This window comes from Onychomys torridus, chromosome 13, assembly GCF_903995425.1.
Source record: "Onychomys torridus chromosome 13, mOncTor1.1, whole genome shotgun sequence".
In the NCBI taxonomy this organism is placed as follows: Eukaryota; Metazoa; Chordata; class Mammalia; order Rodentia; family Cricetidae; genus Onychomys; species Onychomys torridus.
Genome location: NC_050455.1, coordinates 12,831,886 through 12,856,823, shown reverse-complemented (window position 1 = coordinate 12,856,823; position 24,938 = coordinate 12,831,886). Strand labels below are relative to the sequence as shown.

Here is a 24,938-nt window from a genome sequence, read left to right as displayed (position 1 = left end):
AGTAAACACTGGTGGTACCAAAGGACCAAACTCATTTGCAGATTCTCATAGGTTTATTTATTTATATCTAATGTGTATGAGTGTTTTGCCTACATGTATATGCAGCATGCATATCTGATGCCCACAGAAGTCAGAAGAGGACATCAGATCCCATGAAACTAGAGTTAAAGACCGTGTGAGCTGCCCTGTGGGTGCTGGGAATCAAGTCCAGGCCTTCTGTAAGAGCAGCAACTGATCCTATTTGTTGATCCATGTCTCCAGCTCCTAGAATCTGAAATCTAAACTTCATCTTTTTTAAGCTTATTTTTATTTTTTATTAGGCATAGGTCTGTGTGTCCATGTGTAGGTGTGTGTATATTAGTGCAGGTCCTAGTGGAGGCCAGAGGCATCAGATCCCCCTGGAATGGGGGTTACAGGTGGTGGTTAGCCACCTTTTGTGGGTACTGGGAACTGAATTGTCCTCAGCAACTACTCTGAGCACTCCTAAGCACGTGATAGCATCTCCAATCCTACACTTCATCTGTTTCCATCACCATAAGATGGCTTATTTGCCCATGCTGGGTGTTTGCAACAACTGTATACTTGGCATGCATGCACCCAGGAAATTGCTGATGCTCCCTGGACTAGCAGCACACAGGAAGGGCACAGGCTTAGAGAGGAGCAGGAATGTGATAGAGAATGCTAGACCTGGGAGGAGCCTGTCTGCTCATCTCCCCAACCCAGGGGATACTCACTCCTCAGGGGAAGTGAAGTCTATTTTCCGCTCTTATGCACACAATCATGTATTTTAACACAGTTCTTCATGCTGCTGGGAATTCCGTAAACACTGGCTTTGCTGAGTCCTATTTTCACTCAATATTTAGGGATTCTTTCATTTTACTATTAGGAAACATGTATGAACAAAACCTTTTCCAGGGCCCATCTGCTCATATTTTATTCATCTAGTGTCAGAATACTCTTTTCCAGCAATCTGTTCCTAGAAGCCCAGTAGTCCTCAACGAGAACTGACACAAAATGGCACTGTTAAGTTTAGGGAACCACCTTTTGGTTTGTCTGAATTATGATGTGATCACACTTAATTGATTATTTTAATTATTGTAAATAAATCTCATTATTGTAAGAAAGGAAAGAGAAAAGGAAGCTCTTGGGTCAGTAAGGCAGAATGTCTGCCAAATATGATGACCTGAGTTTGATCTCTAGAGCCCTTGTTAAAAAAAAAAAAAAAAAGTAAGGTGGTGGTGGCACACACCTTTAATCACAGCACCTGGCAGGCAGAGGCAGGCTGATTGATCTCTGTGAGTTTGAGGCCAGCCTGGTCTGCAGAGTGAGTTCCAGACAGCCAGAGCGGTTAAACAGAGAAACCATGTCTGGAAAAACCAAAACCCGAAACCTTGTGCAGTGGCTCAGGCTTGTGCTCCCAGACTTTGGGTGTAGAAATGGATGGATTCCCAGTCACTCTGGCCAGCTGTCCTGGACTACTTGGTGAGTTCCAGGCCAGTGAGGGAATCTGTCTAGAAAGAGGCAAATGACACCCAGTGTTCTCCTCTGGCCTCCATATATGTGCACGTACATCTGTACACATGCACATGTATGTGCAAATAGAAGAATGTTTTCCTTATAAAGCAGTGTATCTCCATTTGAGGTGTAATTAATAAAGTAAAATTATTTCCAACAAAAAATGCTTACCATTTAACTTGAGTCACATTTTACTTCTCTTTTGTCCTTGCTCTTCTGGGGAGGATGACATAGTTGAAGATTCATCTGCCATGCTCTGGGATGTTTCCTCTGTGTGTTTTTCTCTGGCAGGCTGTTGAGGCCTGCAGTGACTTTCTGAGCCTTCCTATGTCTCTGCAGAAAACTGACTTTTTTTTGTCCCTGTACCACATTCCATCATTTCTTGCATTGCACACCAAATTTGAAACATTTGCCTCAAATCTTCAAATTGCTTTTAGCTGTTTGAAAAAAAAATGACCTGAAGTGTCTAAAAATATTCCTGCTCCCTTTAGTCTTCTGTTGGCTTTGCCATCTTTTGGTTTAAATGTGGCCACTTCCCACCACCTTCCCTCAGCACCACACAAAAGCTTTAGCATAGAGAGATGCATGACTTTGCCTTTCAGCCAGCATTTCCACATCTTGTGGTCTATCCTGCTAGCAATTATCAAGGCAATTTAGTGGGCTGCAACAATAAGAAATACAGTGAAGACCAGAAAAAATCATATGTCATGAATGTGTGTATGTGACAGTTTATAGTGTGAAGTATGTGGTTTAAAGATAGAAAACATTATTTCATATCAATGTGTTGACTTAAGATTGCCTACAGACTGTTCCTATATTACTTCTGCACACCTTGACTCACATTTCTGTTCTTAGATTCTCCAATGTTCCTGACCAAATAATGTGTTTTAAATTTGAAACAACAAAAACCTTCAGATGCAAACCCATATTCTCATATATCAAATGACATTGGATTATGTTTTGTCTAGAAATCTTATTTTTGTTTAACCTTCAGAGTCTGGAGAGATTGCTGTTCTTCCATGTGACCTGATTTTTGGCTCCAGAAACCATGACAGCTCTAGAAGGTCTAATGCATTTATTTGTCCTTTGTAGGCACCCATCCATATAGCAATATGCACACACACACACACACACACACACACACACACACACACACACACACGAATAAAAAATAAAAATGAACCCTACATATGCCTGGTTGGGCTAAGTCATCCTTCCCTGGATCAGATAAGTACAAACAGCCCGATGAACTGATAAAAAAATGACAAGATTAAATCTAGGAAGTGATTAAAGAAAGAAAAAAAGAAAATGGGCTGAAAATAGCAAACTGGAGAAATGATAATAGTTTCTAGCCAGGAGGAGCAAAGCCAGCAGTACTGTAGGACTGAGAGAGACCCAAACAAAATATGAGAGCACTCCACAGGTCAGCAGTGGTGAGCTTGGGTTGGTAGGTGAGTCTACCAGCAATATTGGTTTTGACATTAGATATATCATGAAGAAACAGAAATTCAGTTGGTCATTAGTACAGATGTATAGAACATATAGATACAACACAGCACAGACATTCCAAAAGAGTTTCGAAGCTAAGTTCATGGTCGCTAGTGAACACATTTTGATTGGCAGGTTGGTATGCCTGACTTTTGGCCTAATTGACTGTGGCTATTTCTGCACTTTTCACTTAGCAGATGTTACATATTGAATCCTCATCACAGTAGCTTTCAAAAATCACTGCAAAATTAATCAAGTAATTACCAATAGGTGATTCGAATAATGTGGCCTATTTAGTCACTTGAGTTCTTAGAACCTTATCTAGCAGCATTAGTTAATAATTATAGTGATTATCCATTCAATAAGATGCAGAACAACTGCATCTCAGCTGAGAAATGTCTTAATTTTTATGTGTATTCATTTCTTATACATCCTTGAACATTATTTCTTTGGTAGCAGCACAGTGGTGCACATAGCTATTCTTTCCTTAGCATCTCGATTTTGTAACATCTTATAAGTATGTCAGATCTGTGAATATATGTCAGGCATCATTTAAAATTTCACTCTTTGTCAAATGTGAGAGTATTATAGGCATTTCAGTCTTAAGTCCCTTCTACGAAATGTAATTCACATGATATGTAAAGTCAAAGTTGAGAGATTTATTCAATTGGCAGTGCTGCCCAGGCTGAGGTGTCTCTTCTTTAGACAAGACTCTCTGTGTACCACGGTTGTATGATATTTTGTATGTGTTCTGATAAATAAAGCTTGTCTGGGGATCAGAGAATGGAGCTAGCCAGTAGTTAACTGTAAAGGCCAGTCAGTGGTGGCATACACCTTTAAACCCACCCTTGTGAGGGGGAAACAGGAAGATCAAGAGTTCAAGGCCACTCAGAGCTACAGGAGATTGAACCAGAAAGAGAAACAGCTGGCCTGTGGTGGCACGCACACACCTTTAATTCCAACACTTGGGAGGTGGAGACATTACTATAAAAAGGTGGGTGGAGAAAGGATCTCTAGGCCCATTCAGTCTGAGGATTCCTAGAGACAGGACCCCCCCCCCCCACACACACACACCATTTTGTCTGAGGATTTGTAGAGACAGGTTCTCACCCCGTTCTGTCAGAGGCTTGGGAGAAGTGAGAAGGCACTAGTGGCTGCTCCTTTGCTTCTCTGATCTTTGGGGTATTTCCTCATATTTGACACCTGTTTTTTCACTGATAAGGCTAATTAGAATCATGTTTCACACCACTATATGTGACTTTACAGATTAAAATTTGTATTTATACATTCTTTTCCATTCTATTTAACTTAATTTAAAATTTTTTTCTATATCTACAACATCAAGTTATATACATTGCAGGTGGTTTATTACAGATGTTTTCTCACAGGAAGAGAAAAGAATTTCACTAGGAGATCATTATGTAATTTATTCTTCACCTATTGTGAATAAGGTTTCATAAAAGAAAAATACAGAGGTTTGACCTCTAAGGGCAAAGTTTTACAATGACATGCTGTGCAATAATAGGGAAAAGTTGTGATTTTCAAAGGTGTTAATTCCTATTATGTAAATTAATGTAGAGATAATTTTTATAAATTAATGTGATTATAGGAGTTTTTATTGCTTTCTAGCTTAGTATCTGAAAAGGGTCACACTCTACCCACACAGCATGTCTTCTTTGTCACTGATGTGGCTCTGTGGCAGAATGCTTGCCTACCATGGCGGAAGTTCTTGGTTTGGTCAGTAGTACTGCAGGCAAGCCCAAACCATCTTCCCACGTGAGCGACTGTAAGACTGCACCTTCCTTAGTGCTGGGTAGTCTCTGGTGTGCTTGGGTCAACACAGTACAGTACTGAATCTTGTGGTTTGCTGGGTTCTGTTTGGTGTTCTGTGCTTACAACTCACCATGCTTTAGTGCTTTTTCAGCTCATTGTCTTCAAATCTTAGGCTAAGATCAGTATTTAAACAGCAGTCTGTATTCTCCTTTTGGTTAACTTTTGAAATTAGTATTGTTTTGAGTTAATACAAAGTAGTGGGTTTCTGTATGACAGTTTCATACACACACACACACACATATACACGCACATACCCATCATATTCACCACTTCATTCCTCTTGTCCTGTCATCCTTACTGTTGGTCCCTTCCTGCCTTCAAATATTCCCCATTCCTACTTTGAGGTCATATGTAAATGACATGAGTTTATTAAAAATTTAATAAAAATACATAAAATTACAGGAAAACATATGCTGGATTCTCTTCCTCAACACATTAGTTTCCATTCTCTCCTCTTTTCTCTCTGAATAATTTCCTTTCCTAACTCCCCCTCTGTTTACATTCCATGTATATGCACACATCCATAATCACATATATCTAGTTTGTACATATGAAAGGACACATGTATTTGCCTGAGTCTATTTTGCTTACCATTTTTCTGTAAATGACATAATTTTATTCTTCTCTATGGCTGCATATATGCATTATGTTTTCGATATCCATCCATCTGTTACTAGGTCTTCAGTTCGGTTCCCTATTTGGGCTTGAATAATGCTGCAGTAAATATGTTAGTGCAAGGATCTCCATGCTATGATGGCTTTGATTCCCTCAGATATATGCCCAGCAGTGGTGTAGCTGGATCCTATGGCAATTCTGCTTCTGCTTCATTGGTGAACTTTCATACTGAGAGCCTAGGTGGCACTAATAGCTGCATAGCATAGACCAACCATGTAGACAGGCTCGTTTTGACCTTCATCTTGACAGCATTTACTGTCATTTTTTCTTTCCCTTCTTCCTTCCTTCCTTTTTTTCTTTTCTGTTTTGAGATGAAGTTTTACCTTATACCTGGGTTTGTTTGGAATTCATCATCTTTTGCATTCTGGCTTCACAGAAACTCCTGAGTCTCCTGAGTGCTGGGATTACAGGCATGGGCCTCTACCTTTAATGGTAGCCATTCTGACTGGGTTGAAATGCTATCTTGATGTAGTTCTATTATGTTTGTCCCTGATTAATTAAATAAACCAAGTGGAAATAAGAAATGTAAATGGGCAATGCCTAGATGAAATCTTATTCCTTTAGAGAAGAAAATGGTTTAATTCCTTTAACCCACTACAGTAATATCAGAAGTCCTGTTTCTCAATGTTAGAATGATATGGCATTACTGATAAGCCATAACTTTAGCTGCCAGTTCTTCTGAAACATGATTGTCAGTTAACTTCTTTCAGGTAGAATTCTGCATGTTACTAGGTATTCTGATGCTTTTCTCATGAAACTTTGTAAACTGAGACCAGGTTAGAGTTGTCACCTCCTGTTGAGAATACTGAACCCAAATGAATTAGAGCATTGTATAAGTATATAGAACCTCATGCCAGTAGACATTGTAAACATGTTAGAATACTTACCCTGCAATTTAAGGTTACTGTTCTGACACTGTGTTCTACATCATTTTAAATGAGAGTTACCAGAGGTGCATATAATTTAGAGTGACCTAAGAGATACACCTGAAACCACATTGTCAAACCTTGCCTTGCATTCAATTGCAAGGCACACATCTCTCTGAAGCATAGACCTCTCATTTTTCAGAAGAATTGTCATAAGGGAATAGAGATCTGTTTGTAGGACTATTGTGAGGGTTAAATGGGAAATGGAACTATCCATTGATGGGTTAGTAAGAATTTCCTCTGTAACATGTCTGCACCAGGTTATGGTATCATATAATCTGTGTGAATCTTAATCATGAGAATGGTTAATACTTTACATTCGTAGACCTGAGAACTATGTGCTTATGTACCTGATGAACAGTCTTTCTGCTGAAAGGAGACATGTTATTCATTTGATGTTAGATAAAGATGGTTGGTATTGAAAATGAAATCATGGGATAAATAGTCTCACTTCAAATTCTCTGGTATAAGTTTTTCTCTCAGTTTTCAGTACTTTGTGTCTTGAGTTAATGAAATAAAGATAAGGTACATACAACCATGAGACACAAAGTCAGAAATATTCAGCAAGACAATTACTTGTTATTAAATGATTCTAATTAGTCTAACTTTTACATTTACATATTCAGATCCAAGTTGGACTACCAATTTATTATTTAAAAAAATTATCATCAGGCAGTGGTGGCACATGCCTTTAATCCCAGCACTCAGGAGGCAGAGGCAGGCAGATATTTGTGAGTTCAAGGTCAGCCTGGTCTACAAAGTGAGTTCCAGGAAAGGCACAAAGCTACACAGAGAAACCCTGTCTCAAAAAACCAAAGGAAATAAAAATCTCATACTTAAAAACTGTATGTAAAGGGCCGTGTCTCAGTAGGTAAAGCGATTACACATAAGCAGGACTACCTGAGCCTTGGTCCCAGCACCTGTGTCAAGTGTGGGGATGCATGCTTATAATCCCATCATTGGAATGGGGGGCACTGGGAGCCCTGAGACTCTCTAAGTTGACAAATGGATAAGCTAAAGGTTCAGTTACAGACCTGTCTCAAAAAATAAGTTGGACAATGATTGAGGAAGACTCCTAATGTGGACCTCTGGCTTCCCTAGGATCAATCACACTAACATAGTTTTATGTCAAAGACATTTTGGTACTATTAGCTGCCGAATTCACAGGATGAGTTTTGCAAGTTGGTTTCCTTACAGCTGGTTTCTTTATTTCAATTCTTTTTGCTACCTGATTTCCCCCCTTTCATTTTACTGTGTTGGGTGGGAGGTCAATAGCATTTGGATCTGCCAGGGTGGCTTATGATTTTAAATACCGGTTCTCTTTTCTTCCCAACTGCAGGACATTGATTGGCAAGGCAGAGTGCCCTTGTTCTTTCAGTTACAATCTTTGTCAGTGGACTCCTCAAAAGCATGTTCTTAATGGTTAGCTTGTTTTGTTTTTGTTCAATATCAAGAGGGAAAAGCATAAGTGACCCCTTTACATCTTGATTATTGATCTGATCTTGCAGGTGGATCAGTTTGTCGTTATTTTTCTTAAGTAGTTCTGTGGACTCAACATAACACAGGTATAGCCATCTTGAGTCACACCTGCTTTGGTTGTCCCTGAGCAGTCCCAGCCAATTGCCCTTACATAGTTTTCCACAAATACTAAACATAGACATATCCATTTCAGTGGAGCTTTACCAGACTCCAGTGCTAACAATGGATCTGACTGTCCTCTGTTATCTTCAGATACACCAAAGGTATGTGCTGGCTTGGATAATGTCACTTTTGTCTTGATGACTACGTTCAGTTTTATATTCTACCCAAATTGTGGGAATTCATTAATATTGCCACCCAGGACCATGCTTTTGTCCTGAATCTGGCTGCTTCTTCCTTTGGTCTCATAGTCTCTTGGAGCCAGTTCCTATGGGCTTTATATATTCTTATTCTTCAGTTCATAAAAAAAATGCTGCCATCCAATTTGAGGGCTAGAGAGATAGCTCAGCAACCAAGAGTATTCCTTACAGTTATAAGTAATGGAGAGTTGGTCCCAGCACCTGCTCAACAAGCTGTGAGTCCTGCACATGCCTGTAAACCTAGTTCTAAGGGCCACAAAGAAAAGAGGAGTTTGTAATTATGAAATTAGTTATAGTATTGATAGAATGCCTCATCCAATATCTGAATAAATATATGTTTTTCAATTTTGGGATTTTTCTTTGTTGGTTTTATTTTCTCCAGTGCTAGGGATGGACCCAAGGACCTCACCTTTGTGACATAATGGCTTTACTATCAACATGAACAGTCAGCCTCTAATATTTTGGTTTTGTTTTATATTTATAGATTTTTTTCTGTTTAAAATTGTGTGTGTATATGTGTGTGTGCATGTGAATGTGTATGTTGCATGTATGTGTGTGTAGGTGCATGTGTACCTGAATGTAGAGGCCAGAGATTGACACTTTCTTCTTCCTCACCATTGTATATCTTACTTTTTGAGACATGGTCTCTTACTGAACCTTCAGCTCACAAGTTCTTTCAGGCTGTCTATGCAGCAGACTCCAGGGTTCTTGCTGCCTACACCTTTCCAGTGGTACAAGTATAAGTGTGCACTGTCTCCCAGCATGAATGCTGGGGATCTGAGCTCAGCTTCTCATTCTTGTCTGGTAGGAACTTTACTGAGCCATTTTATCAACATAGCTATAGTGTTACTTAGAACTGTTGTTGTTTATCACAGGAAGGGTGTCAGGGCTTCACTGACCAGTCAGAAATGAAGGACACGTCAGCCAAGAACTTACCTCTGAAATACACTGTTACTTATGAACCCCATTTAAAGTTGACTTTGTGCTTTAAAAATTCTCTACCAGCCAATGTAAATAGTGCTTTCATTGGCATGGCCATAGGGGCCCTTACCATATGCCTCATGTTCAAAGGGACTTCTTAACAGTCTTTTAATAGTATTGTTCATAACACTAAAGAATGATATCCACAAGATCAAGTGAGAGTATTTTGTCTCCAGACTCTGTTAAATTTAATTTCTCAGGTATAGGTAATTTAAGAGCTTTAAAATTTGTTTGTAAAGATATATTTTGTGAACCTACGTTAAGAATATTGCCTCAGAGTTTGTGGGGATTTTTGTTTTTTAGTTAACATACAAAGTAATAGGTTCCATTTTGGTGTTTTCATATATACTTTGTGTTGTCCCATTCACGATCCCTCTTTCCATCTATTTCCCCTACTCTTTCGACCCTGGTAGTCTCCTTTGTACTTCTTGGTTACAAGTACTATATTACTGCTCCCCCACTTCCTTATACTTTTTCTTCATGGTCATGGTACCCTTTCTAGTTTCTTGGTTTGTACTAATGCATCAAAATATATACCCATATGTGATGGTTAAAGCTAGGATTTGCAAATATATATGCAATATTCATCTTTCTAAATATTTGTTACCTCACTCAATGCAGTAATTTCCAGATTTATTCATTTTTATGAAAATTCCATATTTTTCTTTATTTTTTTTTTGTTTGTGGAGCTGAGAATCGAACCAAGGGCCTTGTGCTTGCCAGGCAAGCGCTCTACCACTGAGCTAAATCTCCAACCCCATAATTTTTCTTTATGGCTAAATAAAAATCCATCACATGTATGTTTCAGAGTTTTAGTGTCCATCTATCTATTGATGAGTCCTTTGTGTACATACCCAAGAGTGGTACAGTTATGTCATATGGTTCTACCTTTTGTGTTTTGAGAACTTCTACACTGATGTCTATAATGGGTCCCTCTTTTCCCACATCATGTCAAAATAACCTGTTGGTATTTTTTTATCATAGCCATTCTTACTAGAGTGAGTATTAACTTGCATTTCCCCAGTTAAGGGCATAAAACACTTTAAACAATGTGTGGTAATCATCTATGTTTATTATTTTGAGAACTGTCTGTTGAATTCATTGACTCATTAGTTGATGGGCAGTTTTAGACATTTTTATGTTTAAGTTTTGTACTTATTTATTTATTTCTGTTCTTAACACCCTGTCTGAAGTATAGTTGGATTTTTTTTTCATTTTATAGGTTGTCTGTGTGTTTAGTCTATTGGTAGTTTCTTTGGCTGTGAACCTTTGTCATTTAATGTAACCACATTAATCACTTCTTGACATGATTTCCTCTGCTATTACAGTCCTATTTTCAGAAAGTCATTACATAAGCCTTTATCTGGAAGTATTTCCCTATGGTGGTTTCAGCATTCCACATTTTAAATTAATGTATCAAAAATTGATACATTTTGAATTGATCATTATTCCAAGTGAGAGATGTGGACATATTTTTATACTTCTGAAAGTGAAATCTGGATTTGTCAATACTACTTGTTCAGTCTTTTTATCTGTTATCCAGTGTGTTCTTGACAGTTTCCATTGTTCTGCACATCTGTTTTAATGTTGCTACTATAATGTCTATGTCATAATGGCTCTGTAGTATAGTTTGAGATTATCTTCAATGTATCTTGAATTTTTTTTGGCTAGAATTGCTTTCCCTGTCTATGCTTTTTTTGTGTGTTATTATTTGATTTTGATTTTCTTACTAGTTCTGTGAGGAATGTCATTAGAATTTAATGAGAATGTCATTCAATCTACAAGTTACTTTAGTAAAGTTGTTGTTTTCATAATATTAATTCTGCCAACCCAGGATCATGTAAGGTTTTTCCAACATTTTTGTCTATGCCTTCTTAAAAAACATTAAAACTTGTTATTTTTTTCAGATTTATTAGTATATAAGTAAATAACCAACATATTGTTTACATTTAGAGTCAGTAATATGGTATCTTGGTGTAATAATATATTGTGAAATGATTGCTATAATCACGAATCCTCATATGGTGTAAGGCAAAAGAGAAAGACAACCTCCATCCAGTCTCTTGGATGAGAGCAGTAATAAAGACCCTTCAGGTCTCTCTCATGAGAGCTCCATCTGTGACCTATTCACCTCCAATACCACAACACTAGGACTGAAACATATGAATGTGCAAATAATGCAATATTCAAGCCACAGTAGAGCATTTTAAAAAACTGGGTTTTTTGTTATTTGTTATTTGAGTTCTTCATGTATTTTCAGCATTAATGCTTTTATATATACATAGTTTGCAAATATTTCCTCTCATCTCATAGGATAGTTCTTCATTATATTTACGTTTTCCTTTTCTTTGAAAAAAATTATATTGCAATCTCATTTTTTGTTGTGATTTGTTTTTGTTTTTGAGATCATATCTAGACAGCCATCACTCATTGCTTTTTTAATCTATATTTCCTTTCAGTATTTCAAAATTTTCAGGTCATTCAAGTCTTCCATTCATGTTGAGTTGATGTTTTAACACAGGAGTGGTCTAACTTTTTCTTTTGTGTCTGATTTTCTATTTATTACTTATTGAAATGATTATCCTTTTTCATGTACATTCTTGGCATATTTGTTGAAGACAAATTTATCATAATCCATGGATTTATGTTCAGTATATCTTGCTCCATTAATCTATCTGTATATTTGTATCACTATCAGACTGTTTTGATTGCTGTAGCCTTTGAGGATAGTTTAAAATCAAGTAATCTATGTCTTAATATTCACTTCTTGCTCAATTTAATACAATTAATACACATGTCAATAGCCTCTTGTGGTTCCACACAAATTTAAGTTGTTTTTTTTAAGATCATATGAATACTAGTGGGATTTTATAGGAATTACATTAAAACTGTAGATCATTTTGAGTGATAAGGAAACTTTAACGATATTAATCCTTTCAGTCATGAACCTAGGGTATTTTACCATTTACTGGTATTTTCAGTTTTCTTCATCAATTGTTGCTAGTGCTGGGTATGGCAGCAGGTGCCTGTATTAGCATTAGGGGCCAGAAGCAGGATTTTCACGAGTTTGAAGAAAATCTGGGCTAAATTGAGAGTTTCAGTCAAGCTTGAACTATAGAGTAGGATGCTATCTCATACATAAGAACATTTGAAGTTTTTAATGCATGGAACTTTAAAACCCTCTATTAAATATATTATTTATTTTATTTTTGACACTATTTAAATGATATTTATGAATTGGATGGTGATTTTTTTACATGTAGAAATATAACTTATTTTAAAATGCCATCTTTTATCTTGCCTCTTTCTTGAATTTGTTAACTAACAGCTCTTGGTGGAGTCTACAGCTGTCTGTACATGTAAAAATCATGCCATCCATAAACAGAGACAATTTTGATTTTTCATTTCAAATTTGTAGTCTTTCCTGCAGCATCTTGATTGTGCTCATTTTTTTTTACAGTCCAAATGATTGTTTTGAGTATTCTCTTAGGGGTGGTTTGCTGTACATGAATTTATATAGTCTTTTTATAGCATGGACACTTTCTCCTTCCACAATGGTTGACAGTTTTGCATTTTTTTCTGTATTATTCAGCTATAAGGCTGTTTGTTTGAAACCTTCCCTTTTTAATCATAATTCAGGTGTTGGTCACTAACACTTTTCTCTTAGAGCCCTTTGTCTCATATGCCAACCACTTGGTCTGTTCATCCATTTCAGTTGATTCAAGGTGTTTTCCCTTTTAAATTTATTTACCAATTCATTGCTTTGAAATTTGTTAACTAATTTCCGTGCATTTGTGACTTTTCCAACTTTCCTCCTATTGATAATTTCTTTTTCTTTTTAAAAGATTTTATTTCACTTTTCTTTGTGTATATATGCTTTTGTGTATCCATGTGCTTTCAGAGGCCAGAAGAAGGCATGGGTTCCCTTGCAACTGCAATGGCAGGCTGTTGTTAGCTGTCTGATGTAAGTGCTGGGACATGGACTCCAGTAATCTGCAAGAATAGCAAGCACATTTAACCACTGAGTTATCTCTTCAGCCACTCCTGTTGATAATGTCAAATTTCACATCAGCATTAAAAAATAAAAATAAAGTTTTTTAGGGTCTCAGTCTTGAATCACGGCCACACATGTTCCTTCCTGAAAGCTGTTGTGTGTGCTTAGGAAGGATGTGTATTCTGTTGCCATGGTGGTTCAGTGGCCTGCTTGCATCTGTTCTTTGACCTAAAGTGTCACTCAAGTCTGCTGCTGCTTCTTCACTTTGTTTATGTTTGAAAGGAAGGTACTAAATTCCTCCATTGTTACTGTGTAGTCAGCACTCCACTTGTGCAAGTTTTACATTCATAGATTTATCAACAATAGATGAGAAACGGTTTTTAAAAACTTGTATTTGAGCCAAACACATGGAGACATCTTTCTTATCATTTTTCTATGGAACAGCTCTGTATGACAATGATTTTGCGAAACATTTAGCTTTTATCTTTCTTTCTTTCTTTCTTTCTTTCTTTCTTTCTTTCTTTCTTTCTTTATTTATTTATTTATTTATTTGGTGTTTTTTAAACATCCCAACCACAATTTTCCCTCCCAGACCCTCTCACCTTTCCTCTTTCCTTATGCACATCCACTTCTCCTTCTCCATTTTTTTCCAGAAAAGGGAGGGCTATGTTTTGAGACAGGGTCTTAACTATATATAGCCTTGGCTGGCCTGGAACTCACTATGTAGACCAGACTGGCCTTGAACTCATAGAGATTTGCCTACATCTCCCAAAGATATGCACCATCCACTCCCAATTTGCCTAACAATTAAACTGCATAAAACAGTGCAAGTAATTTATAGGTGATTTAAAGCATCTGGGAAATATATATGCACATAAAATGCAAATACTATGCCATTTCACATGGGTGATCTGAGCTGCTATAGATTTGATACCTATGAGGGTCCTAGACCCAAGCCTGCTTCAAATCACTGGATGGTTCTATTGCTGTCTGCCATGTCCTTTAGTTATATTAGTACTTGCTTTATATATTTAGGTACTGTGTTGAGTGTGCATATACTTACAATTATATCTTCTTGATAATTCCTTTATAATGTTATGTTGATTTTTATTTTTGTGGAAATTCTATTTTACCTGTTAAAGATATAGCCACCCATCTCTTTCTGGTTGTCAGTTGCATATTTTTAGACATACTCATTTTCAGCCTATATATATTTTATACTTAAAAGAAATCTTCCATGTATAGATGACTTATATGTGGATTTTGTCTTTCTTCTTACCATTCAGTCCTCTATGTGTTTTTGATTGGAAAACTTAACTTTTTTGCATTTAGAGTAATTCTTTATGACTAAGGATTTATTGTGAGTTTGTCCATGTCCTTCAGACTGTCATGTAGTACAAAGTACCTTCCTCATAAGCCATCTTCTTTTATGATTATAATTTTTGAAATCATGTCTTAGTTTTCATAAACTGTTTGCTATGGACTTTTTCTGTTACTGTGTAGGTTATATAGGACATCTCATAGTTATACTATTTTAAACTGATTATAGCTCAACGTTGATCATGTTAAAATGTATGCTGTAGTGTAAGGGTAGGATAGCTATTGGTGTTCAGTTCTAAACTGAGGTCATATGATCGCTTCTCTCCTTTCAGGCATGGATAGGATCTCCTTCACTAAGTTTCTGTGCATGGATAACATGTAACATGGTGGCATGAAATTACCATTCTTACCTTCCTCATTGAGTTTTCTTCCTATATCTGTGCCCCATTCATGTGGTACTCTCTTATACTGGTATGAGAATCTTGCAGGGTGGTCTCTGGTTTCACCCAGTATAGTTTTCCATGATAAGATGATTCTGGACATTCTTCTTTCTCCCTTTTGGTGCTGACACTGTTGACAGTCCTGGGGAGTCTTAGTTCAGAAGAGATCAGGAAGGAGTAGAGCTTATGGGTGTTTAAGAAATAAGGAACAGATGTGAAAACCTTCCACAGGTTTTCATTTCCTGTACCTGAGCAACTCCTGTGGTCTGCGTGCTCTTCACCGGGGAGGACCACCTCTCCTGCTCCCAGCTTTCCTCCATTGCCTATAGTGATTGGTGTAGGGTTTAGGTTCTCCATCTTGTTTGCCATGTTCACCAGTGTCATCCTTGTTCAGCTCATGTTTGTGTGGCCATGTTGCTGAGACTTAATGAAGATAGCTTCTGATGTTACTGGGAAACACAATCTCACAGCAAAGGACCTGATTCTCTGACTATTACAGTCTTTCCCCCTCCTCCTCCTCAGTGTTCTCTTGGGAGTGTTTTGTAGATATCTTTATTGGGACTGGGCTCCACAACTGCATTTTGATGGGTTATGGGTTTTTGTAATGGATCCTGTGTGTTGAAAAGAGAAGTTTGCTTGAGGAAGAGTGAAGATTACATTTATCTGTGGGTATAAGGGCAATGTTTAGATTGTTGTCAGGAATTACGCTGGTATAGTAAATTAGTGGTTGTATATTCCCCTCCAATAACCATGATTTTACTAGCACTGACTAGTTAGATTTCTAGTGGCAGGCGTAGTCTCCCTCTTGTTGAACAGGTTTTAAATCTCATTATAGAGTTCTTGTATGCTTTTTTGGAGGAGTCAGTGAGGACCCCTGAGTAAGGCAAACTGACAGCAATGTGAAGCTCAGAAAGCATGAGCTTTGCAATGCTGGATTTCAGCGTGTGATGCTTCTTCCATGCTGTGCTCTTTCTGTGGTATAGGGCAGCAAAAATGACCTCCTCATGAGCAAAGAAATTGGCACACACATTCTCTCAATGATATATTGGCTACACATTTCCTTCTTTTTTAGGGTAACTTGAAATACATCAGTATTTGTAACAGTCAAGCATACACCTCAGAAATTATCCAATATGTTTGCATCTAATTTATAACTCAGTTGTTCCTTCTACTGACAATGTCATCTGTTTTGTGACAATTGTAGAACACTAGCAGAAATCTAAATGCCTGCATCAGACTTCCTAGTAGAACTGTCTGAGTCAGTACTAGCTTTCATAGAGAGAGACTTAACATCTATGTCTTTCCATCACAGAGTTATCTGCTTAAGTGAGAGAAACACCCTTATAAAAATTTAATATTAAGCAAATCATCACAACAGGAGTGTAGATTGCTATCTTAAATCAAGATCATAGGTCTGAACATAAAGTTTTGCATAGAGTGTAGGAAATACTGCTCTGGCAACATGAGCTATTCTAGACATAAATTATGAAAGTTGCATAAAATAAATGAGCAAGGTGGCCCAAGCTCATTCCCAAGTGTGTCATTTTTTGTGGAGAGGATAATTGACTGCTGTAGTATATACATGAATTTAACTTTTATTCTCTTAAAAAACTTTAAAGCAATAATGGAGAAACTATCAGCGTGCAGAATCCAAAGTTTATTGCCTTTCATTGAGGCTAAATTTTAAAAATATATAGATGAAATGAGCCAAAATTTGATCTCGCTATGAGTAAGTTTAAAGAACAATATTGAATAATGCTGAAAATCCACAAGCATCTCTGTACATTGCCATTATTTTCCTAAAAGAAATGCAGAAACAAAAAGCACATATCTACCCAGATGCAGCCAGGGCTCTGCCCTTCACATGGCATTGCTGGCTGTTATTAAGAGTCACCTGATCAAGCTGGATAGATATTTCTTGAAATGATGCATGGTTTGCCGTGCATGCCTTCATTGTGCTTACTGCCATTATGGAATAACGCGTCTTATTGGGAAAGACAGTGATTATTTCTGTGGAATCTCACTTGGTCAGCTTCTATAATAACACTGATATTTTGCGAATCATTTCAGATTTCAGAGAGCTACGCCTTCCTACCGAGAGAAGCGGTGACAAGGTTTCTAATGAGCTGCTCCGAGTGTCAGAAAAGAATGCACTTGAACCCAGATGGAGCCGACCACAAAGGTAGCCACAGTGCCCAGTAGTGGGGTTTGCAGTAATTTTCTTCATAATGTCAATTTGCACCTTACATTTCACAAAAAAAGTGCAAGATTCAAACAGTTCAACAAGTCATATCATCTCATTGATTCAAGTTGGGAGCAGTGGATCCTGAATATTCACTTACAAAGTCATTCAAGATCCACTCCTAGAAGGTAGCTTCAACTGTACAAGTGTTATTTTTTTAAATATATATTACTGTTTTAATTTCCATCATGGTATTATTTCATGGTATTTTAAATACACTCAGCAAGAAAGTTCAACACTATACATAAGCTTTCCAGTCTATAGAATCCTTATTTCCAGAAATCATAGATTACATGGAATGCCTTCAATTAAAATTTTTAAACATAATTTGGCTTTTCCATTCATTGAAATTATACAGACAATTTTCCTAAGCACTAAGTTATCTCAATAATCACATTAATCTAATAGGCACATTTAAGATCCTTCTATGTGGTGGAACATAACCTAACTCCTAAAAGAAAGTAAAAATAAAAAGCTAATTTCTTTCAACTTCTAGTTTTATACACACACACACACACACACACACACACACACACACACACACACACAACTGTTCACTGAAAGATTTTTTTTTAAGTGCTTAACAGCGTATTATTTTTATTTATTGTTACTCAGGATATTTAAAGTCACTCTACAGTAAGAAATAGTGGATTTGTTCAGTCTGTTAAATTGGGCCAACATAGTTTGTAGTAATTTGCATGTTATATTTTGTGCAATTCATCTACAGTGCTTTCATGTTTTTTTTAATCATTAATGTGCTGAAGACTATATTTTAATTAGACACACTGATTCACCCTGAAGGTGCAGCTGGAATGCAGTGTCACATTCACCATGGATTTAAAATATTCTGTTGCAGATAATGGAAAGCCTCCTACACTGGTGACCAGCATGATTGACTACAACATGCCAATCACCATGGCGTACATGAAGCACATGAAGCTGCAGCTGCTAAACTCACAGCAAGATGAGGTAAACCAGAAACATCTGTGATTACATCCCCACAATGGGAACAAAGCTCCAGACCCGTGGCTATGGGCTTGAGCATGGTACCACTTGAAGGCTGTAATTTATATTGTTAATGAAAAGAAATGTCACTGGGACCTCACTGACATGGAAAGGGTACAGAGGCTCCAGCCTGGATGCAGAGTCTCAGGATGAATCCATCTTCCTTAGTGCTATGTGAGAAAGATTCCCTTTTCTCACTAAACTGCCACTAGGCAGTCTTGGCAAAGAGCTAGGCAGTGCTGAGCATCTGTACTGAGGGAACAGCCAAGGACAGAGGACCTCTGAGACTGTCTTCTCTGAGAAACTGAAAAATCAACTTAAGATGATTTCTAGTGCAATAATTTCCCCATCAGTCACATCCATATCTATTTAAGTCATATTTCCATGAATTATTTAATAATGTTTTGTTTACATGTCTGCATTTTTATAGAAATTTTTTTACAATATTTAATAACAAATATCTTCATGTTTCAGATTATTGACTTTTATTTGAACCTAGCAATGTAGTATCATATGTCAGACACCAAATGTGTGTTTATTGATATTCTCTAGAATTCTAGTTCTAATATTGATAAAAGAATTTAAGTTGTGTGTGTGTGACAGAGAGAGAGAGATTGCATGTGTGTCTGTGTATCTGTGTGCATGTGTGTTTGTATGTGTATGAGTTTGTGTGTGTATCTCTGTGATTTCATGTTTGCATGTGTGTCTGTATGTATATATATATGTGTGTGTGTGTGTGTGTGTATCTATGTGTGAGTATGTAAGCTACTTGTATTCTTCATAAAGAAGCAAAGGCAATCAACACACTGTATGAATTTAGTAAATTCTCATTAACTAGTGGTCACCACTAACTAGTAGAAACATTCAGATTATCTCTGTTGGAAACAGACCTTCAGCCTAATAAATTCTCTCCTTGAACATTCCCTGAAACAGGAAATGTGGTTAAATATTTACTTTAAAATACTAGATTATTTATAAAATGTGATCAAAGCCTATTAAAATTACTTTTGGCTACTTTATTCATAAAATTTAAACCTATCTTTTTGTTTTTCTCTGTACTTGACAAAGTTTTAATCTTGAAACTGTAATATTTTACTTCCATAGATTTGGGGTTCACTGTCTAAGAATATCTGTGAAGTAGCCATATTGCATTAAATATTACCAGATGGCCAACAATAAATGATTGAATTAACAGTAATAAAATCATTATACTACAGCATTCAAAGCCAGGTTTCTAAAATGTGTCTGTTACTAAGAATGGAACAACTGACACCACGATCATTGCCGGACTGAAAAAATAAGGTCTAGAAAAGTGAGAGCTGTCAGATTACTTCTAGGAAGCTAACTTGGAGGTCGCTAAGCTTACTTCTCCCCAAATTACGATCAGCTTTGTGCCAACCACACAGCCCACATATTCTGAGTCCTTCTAACTCTAAAGCATAATACATGTATGAACTAAAAAGCTGAGCCTTTAAAATTATAATTAGGGAAATTATCCTTATCATCACAGTTTGAAATTATTAAATTGGATGCATACTGTATAAAAATATTCAAAGAAATTACTTGTTATCAGTGTATTTACAAAATTTTAGAAAACTATAACTACTACCAATTTGGGAAGTTGAATAAGATAAGCCATACTGCACTGAAATTCAAACATGGTAAATTTTGATCGTAAGTTATATTTAAATGTAATAAGAATTAATCCAATGAATTCACCAGTATTTACTGAATATCTTTTAGATACTCTTAGAAATAAATTAACAAAAATCCTGTATGTCTTATGTCTTATGAAGCATGTCTTCCAGTGAGAGGGAAAGGCAATAAAAAGACTAAACATTAAGACTAGGCAAGCAAAAAGATGTTTAAAGTTCTAAAAGGAGAAAGGAAGGTCAAAAGGGAGTCTACTTATAATGCAGATCAGTAATACAGAGTTCACCTCCTGCATGTGAGGTCCTGGGTTCAGCAACAAGTACCCCAAAACTGAATAAATGATCAGATGAATAAAGAGATGGATGACATCATTTGAGCAAAACTGAAAGAAATGAAGTATGGTGTTAGTTTCTATTGCTGGGATAAAACACCATGACCAAGGTAACTTACAGGAGAAAGTTCTTTTTGGCTTGTAGTTCCAGAAGGTTAGAATCTATGATGGCTAAGTGAGTGAACGAGGGGCAGGCTGAGAGTGCAGTAGGAATGGCATGTGGCTCTGAAACCTAAAACTTGGCCCCCAATTATATACTTCCGCTAGCTAAGTCATACCTCCTAAACCTACCAGAACAGTGCCACCACCTGGGAACTCCATATGCAAACAGCAGAGTCTAGGGAAAACATTCTGATTCAAACCAACACAAATCAGCTTTGTGGCCCCTAGGCTCATGCCCATATCACAGTGTAAAATACATCTAGTCTAACACCAAAAAGGCCCATAGTTTTTCAGTTGCAAGACTGTTTAAAAGCCCAAAGTCTCTTCTCAAGACAATCTCTTAACTGCAAGCCCCTGTAAAACAAAAAAAAAAAAAAGCTAACTATATCCTTCCAAAATACAATGACACAGAATATATATTAGCAGAAGTGATGGAATACTGGACCAAAGTAAGACTGGAACTTAATAGGGAAAATACTAAATCCTATATAGTTCCATGTCCAATATTAAAGGACTTGGATGTTTCTGTCTCTCCAGCTTTGCTTCCTGCAACATATATTTTCTTCTTGGTCTTGGAGAGTTTGTTTTAGAATGGACCACTGGCAGGTCTCAGACAGTGGTAGGTGAATGCTGGTGGAGCCTATAGAAATATTCCTCTGTTTTCTCCCAGTTCCTCAGTGATAAAGGAAGCAAGAGTAAGGTTGTTGAAGTTGTCAGAAGTTTAAGAAAAAAAAATGGAAAAGTTGGAATTTCAGTGGTAAAGAGTGAGGACATTTGATTCATGAACAGATAGATTATGTAAAATAGTTTAAATGAATACTCATGATTATGTGTGAGGCCATGAGTAGAGTGAGGGAAAACTGAAATCAGTTATTTAGGTATTATAAAAGATGAGGTCATAAACACCCATTCCAACAAGGCTACACCTTCTAATAATGTCAATACCTATGGGCCAAGCATTCAAACATATGAGCCAGTAGTGGCCATATCTATTCAAATCACCACACTCTCAATTTTATGCTCTCTGTTTTAACCAACTGAGTCCAATTAGCACTGTCAATATGTGCATCAATGTAAGGCCATTCACCAGAGCACGGACAGCCTACCTAGGATAACATGGCTGACTCTCTTTCAGTGAACTCCCTCTGTATATCTAGGCAGCCTAGGCACACTCACAGAATGCTGCTCTCAAGGGACCCAGGTACTGTTGAAAATGAAAACATGACAATGTTTTATGATACTATGAATATTCTAACCTCCAAATTATGGGTACAGAAGACAGAGTAGAAAACAATAATTATTAATAGCCTTTAGAAGACATTGCTTTGCTTTGATAAGAAAGTTAGTTTCAGGGATGTGGTACAGGAAGCAATTTAAACACTAAGATATTTAAAATAGTATTGCTGATAGTGAATGATTGGATACATTTTTAAGACTAATGATAAAAGAGTATCAAAATTTCACTGCCTTGAATGGTAGAGATTGGGTCACTTACACACTATGGTATAGGCATTGGCCATGAATTTGTGAGTAGAGCAAAAGCAATTTCAAAAATGTGAAGATGAATTTTCAATTGCAGTTAGGTAGGACGGAGAAGCATGGTGATGTTTCAGTCCCACAAGGCATGGACTCACCTGTACAGTCATCCCTGGTTATGTCACAATACCAAGCAGATGCTTGTGCAGAAAAGTCTCAAATGAGTGTTTGAGAAATGATCCTGGAGAAACAGCTACATACTAATAACAATTGCACTTTCTGGTCCCACAAACCTTCCTTTGAAAATTTAACCCTTAGAAACCTTCCATTGGTTTTTATCTGATTATAGTTAGCTTTTTTCCACACTAACAAAATAATAATTTTATATTCTGTTAATTTTTATTATTTCATTAAAAAGAATAATTTAGTTAAGAATTAGAAAATAATTGTAAGAAAATGTATAGAATGAGTACATGCTTTTAGTTGAGGCTGTATAATTGCACATTTATACAGCTTGTATAAATGTATAAAAACTGGTATTTGAATAAAGAGAATTATGATAAGTCACTTATACTTCATAGGGTAATGTCAAAGAAAATTATAAATTTTCCAATTGTTGATTCAACAATGATAGCAAATACTTTCAAGTTGGTATTTTTAAAGAGCTGAAATGTGTGGCAAGTGTGCTCTTTTTTTTTTTTTTTTTGGTCAATTTGACACAAACTTAGACATACCTGGGAAGAGAAATCTCAATTAAGTAAATATCTTCATCAGATTACTTGTAGGTAAGCCTGTGTGTGGGACACTTTCTTGATTAATGGCTGATGTGAGAGGGACCAGTCCACTGTGGATTGCACCACCCTTGGATAAGTAAAAAGCAAACTAAGCTTTCCATGGTGTTCAAGCCAATAAGCACTGTTCCTTGTAGTCTTTGCTTCAGTTCCTGCCTCCAGGTTCCTGCCTTGAATTCCCATCTTGACTTCCCTCAGTAGCTATGACTTGACATATGTAAGCTAAATAAACCCTTTCATCCCACAACTTGCCTTTTTGTCATGGTCTTTATTCATAACAATAGAAGCCAAACTAGAACAATAGCACATTGAACAAGAGAGCTTACTAATCATTTGTCCAAACTTCTAGGAAAGTATGCTGATAAGTGTTATGTAATGATGATAAATTTATACTGATTAGCTACAATGCTCAGCAATTTTTTATAGTCATTTTACAGAATAGGGAATATGATTGAGACTTTGTATCTTGCCCCTCTTTAAACCCACACTCACACACACACACACACACACACACACACACATTTTACACGTACATTAATCATATAGACACAGTTTTATTCAATTATATCTCATCAGCTGTTTGTGTTTTCTATAAGAAATACTTGATCTGGCAAGATAGTTCAGCAGATGAAAGATGTTTACTGCCAAACTCAGTGCCCTGAGTCAGTCCTCAGGATGGACGCACATGATGGAAGGAAGTGAATGACTCATGCAAGCTGTCTTCTGACCTGTACAATAACTCCCCAATAAAAAGTAAATAAATGATAAAGATTTAAAATGTTTACTTATAAAGACTGTGTATAGGGTTAGAAAAGTGGCTCAGTGGATAAAGTACTTGCCTCATAACCATGAAGTCTAAATACCCCAAGACTGAAGAAATAGCTTCTTTGAGTAGGAAAAGTTCTTAGTTATTTTTTTTAACAACACAAAAGCCAACAGCATGTTGTAATCAGCAAAGAAATTACTTTGAAGTAAAATGATAAACTCATTGTTTCGGTGAAATTGGTGTTAAGTATCCCAGTTTCAAAGAGAAGTTTCCTTGATAATGGGGTAATACCTACACTTCTCTGTAGTTCAAGGACACATGTTTAGATTGTTGTTAGGGATTATGCTGGTTTACTACATTAGTGGTTGTAGATTCTCCACCGACATGTATGACTTCACTAGCACTGAGCACTTAGCTAGGGTTCCAGTGCCAAGCTTGTTTTCCCTCTTGTTAAGTGGGTCCTAATTCCAATTAGGAGCTGTTCATTATTGTCTAAGTGTGCCACTACTGCATACTTACTGTGTCATGCTGGTAGTTCATTTGGTCATATGTGTCATAGCTGGGTATGACTGTTGGTTGCCCCCTCCTTTGGAAGCTTGCAAGGCTTCAACCCTAAACAAAAATGTATGAGCCACTAAAGAATGTTGAAAGTTGGAAAGGTAGTCTTCCCTAAGGAAGAGAACACCAATTAGCTATTCAGGTCACCCCTGAAATTATACATATAAGTAACATTATACAGACCAATTGGGTTATATTTAAGAATGTACATGTATATATGCACATAACAAAAGATAATGAAAAAAGAGGCCATGAATTTGAAAAAGAGCAATGGGAGGCATATGGGAGGGTTTGGAGAGAGGAAAGGAAAAGAAGAAATGTTGCAATTACTTTATAATCTCAAAAATCAAAAAGTATACCAGTCTTGGTTTATTAATTGTTCACACTTGACGTTTTTGCTGAACTAGACATTTGTTAGACATTTTTATGACCTAACTTTTAGTGAAAGAGTTTTTTACAGTGTTATATAGAATTCCTTTTGTGTTTTCAGTGCTCTACCTATAACAAACCTCTGTATTATTTATTTACATGTAATCATCTACCTCTCCTCTCTGAATGACCTATCATCCATATATAATCTGTCTATCGTATACATATATCATTTATCTAGTATCTATCTACCTATCTATAAAATATAACATATCTATCATCTATCAAACCCCTCTAATATTATCTATCATTTATATCTATCTATCTATCTATCTAGCTAGCTATCTATCGTCTTTATTTGTAAAATATGTTAGGATATATCAAATACATTGAATATATATATATATAATATTGGTTTATTATTAGAGTCCATCTTGTTTGATGAAAAATTCCCACTGCATTAAAAGATCTGTGCATATAATATTTTATTGAGTCACTTTATATATGTAAAACTTACATTTTCCATTTCATCATTTTTATGGTCACCTCTTTTAAGATAAATTCATTAATAAGAA

General features: G+C 36.5%; 1 protein-coding gene across 8 annotated transcripts in view; it reads left to right on the top strand.

Annotated features, from left to right (window-relative positions):
- Window positions 1-24,938, top strand: part of Nol4 (nucleolar protein 4) — a 330,500-nt gene that overhangs the window by 100,370 nt on the left and 205,192 nt on the right. For all 8 annotated transcript variants that reach the window (XM_036204832.1, XM_036204831.1, XM_036204834.1 and 5 more), the window contains 2 exons: window positions 17,081-17,192; window positions 18,109-18,221. In XM_036204832.1, coding sequence (XP_036060725.1) covers window positions 17,081-17,192; window positions 18,109-18,221 — 225 coding nt within the window. The remainder of the gene's footprint in view (window positions 1-17,080; window positions 17,193-18,108; window positions 18,222-24,938) is intronic.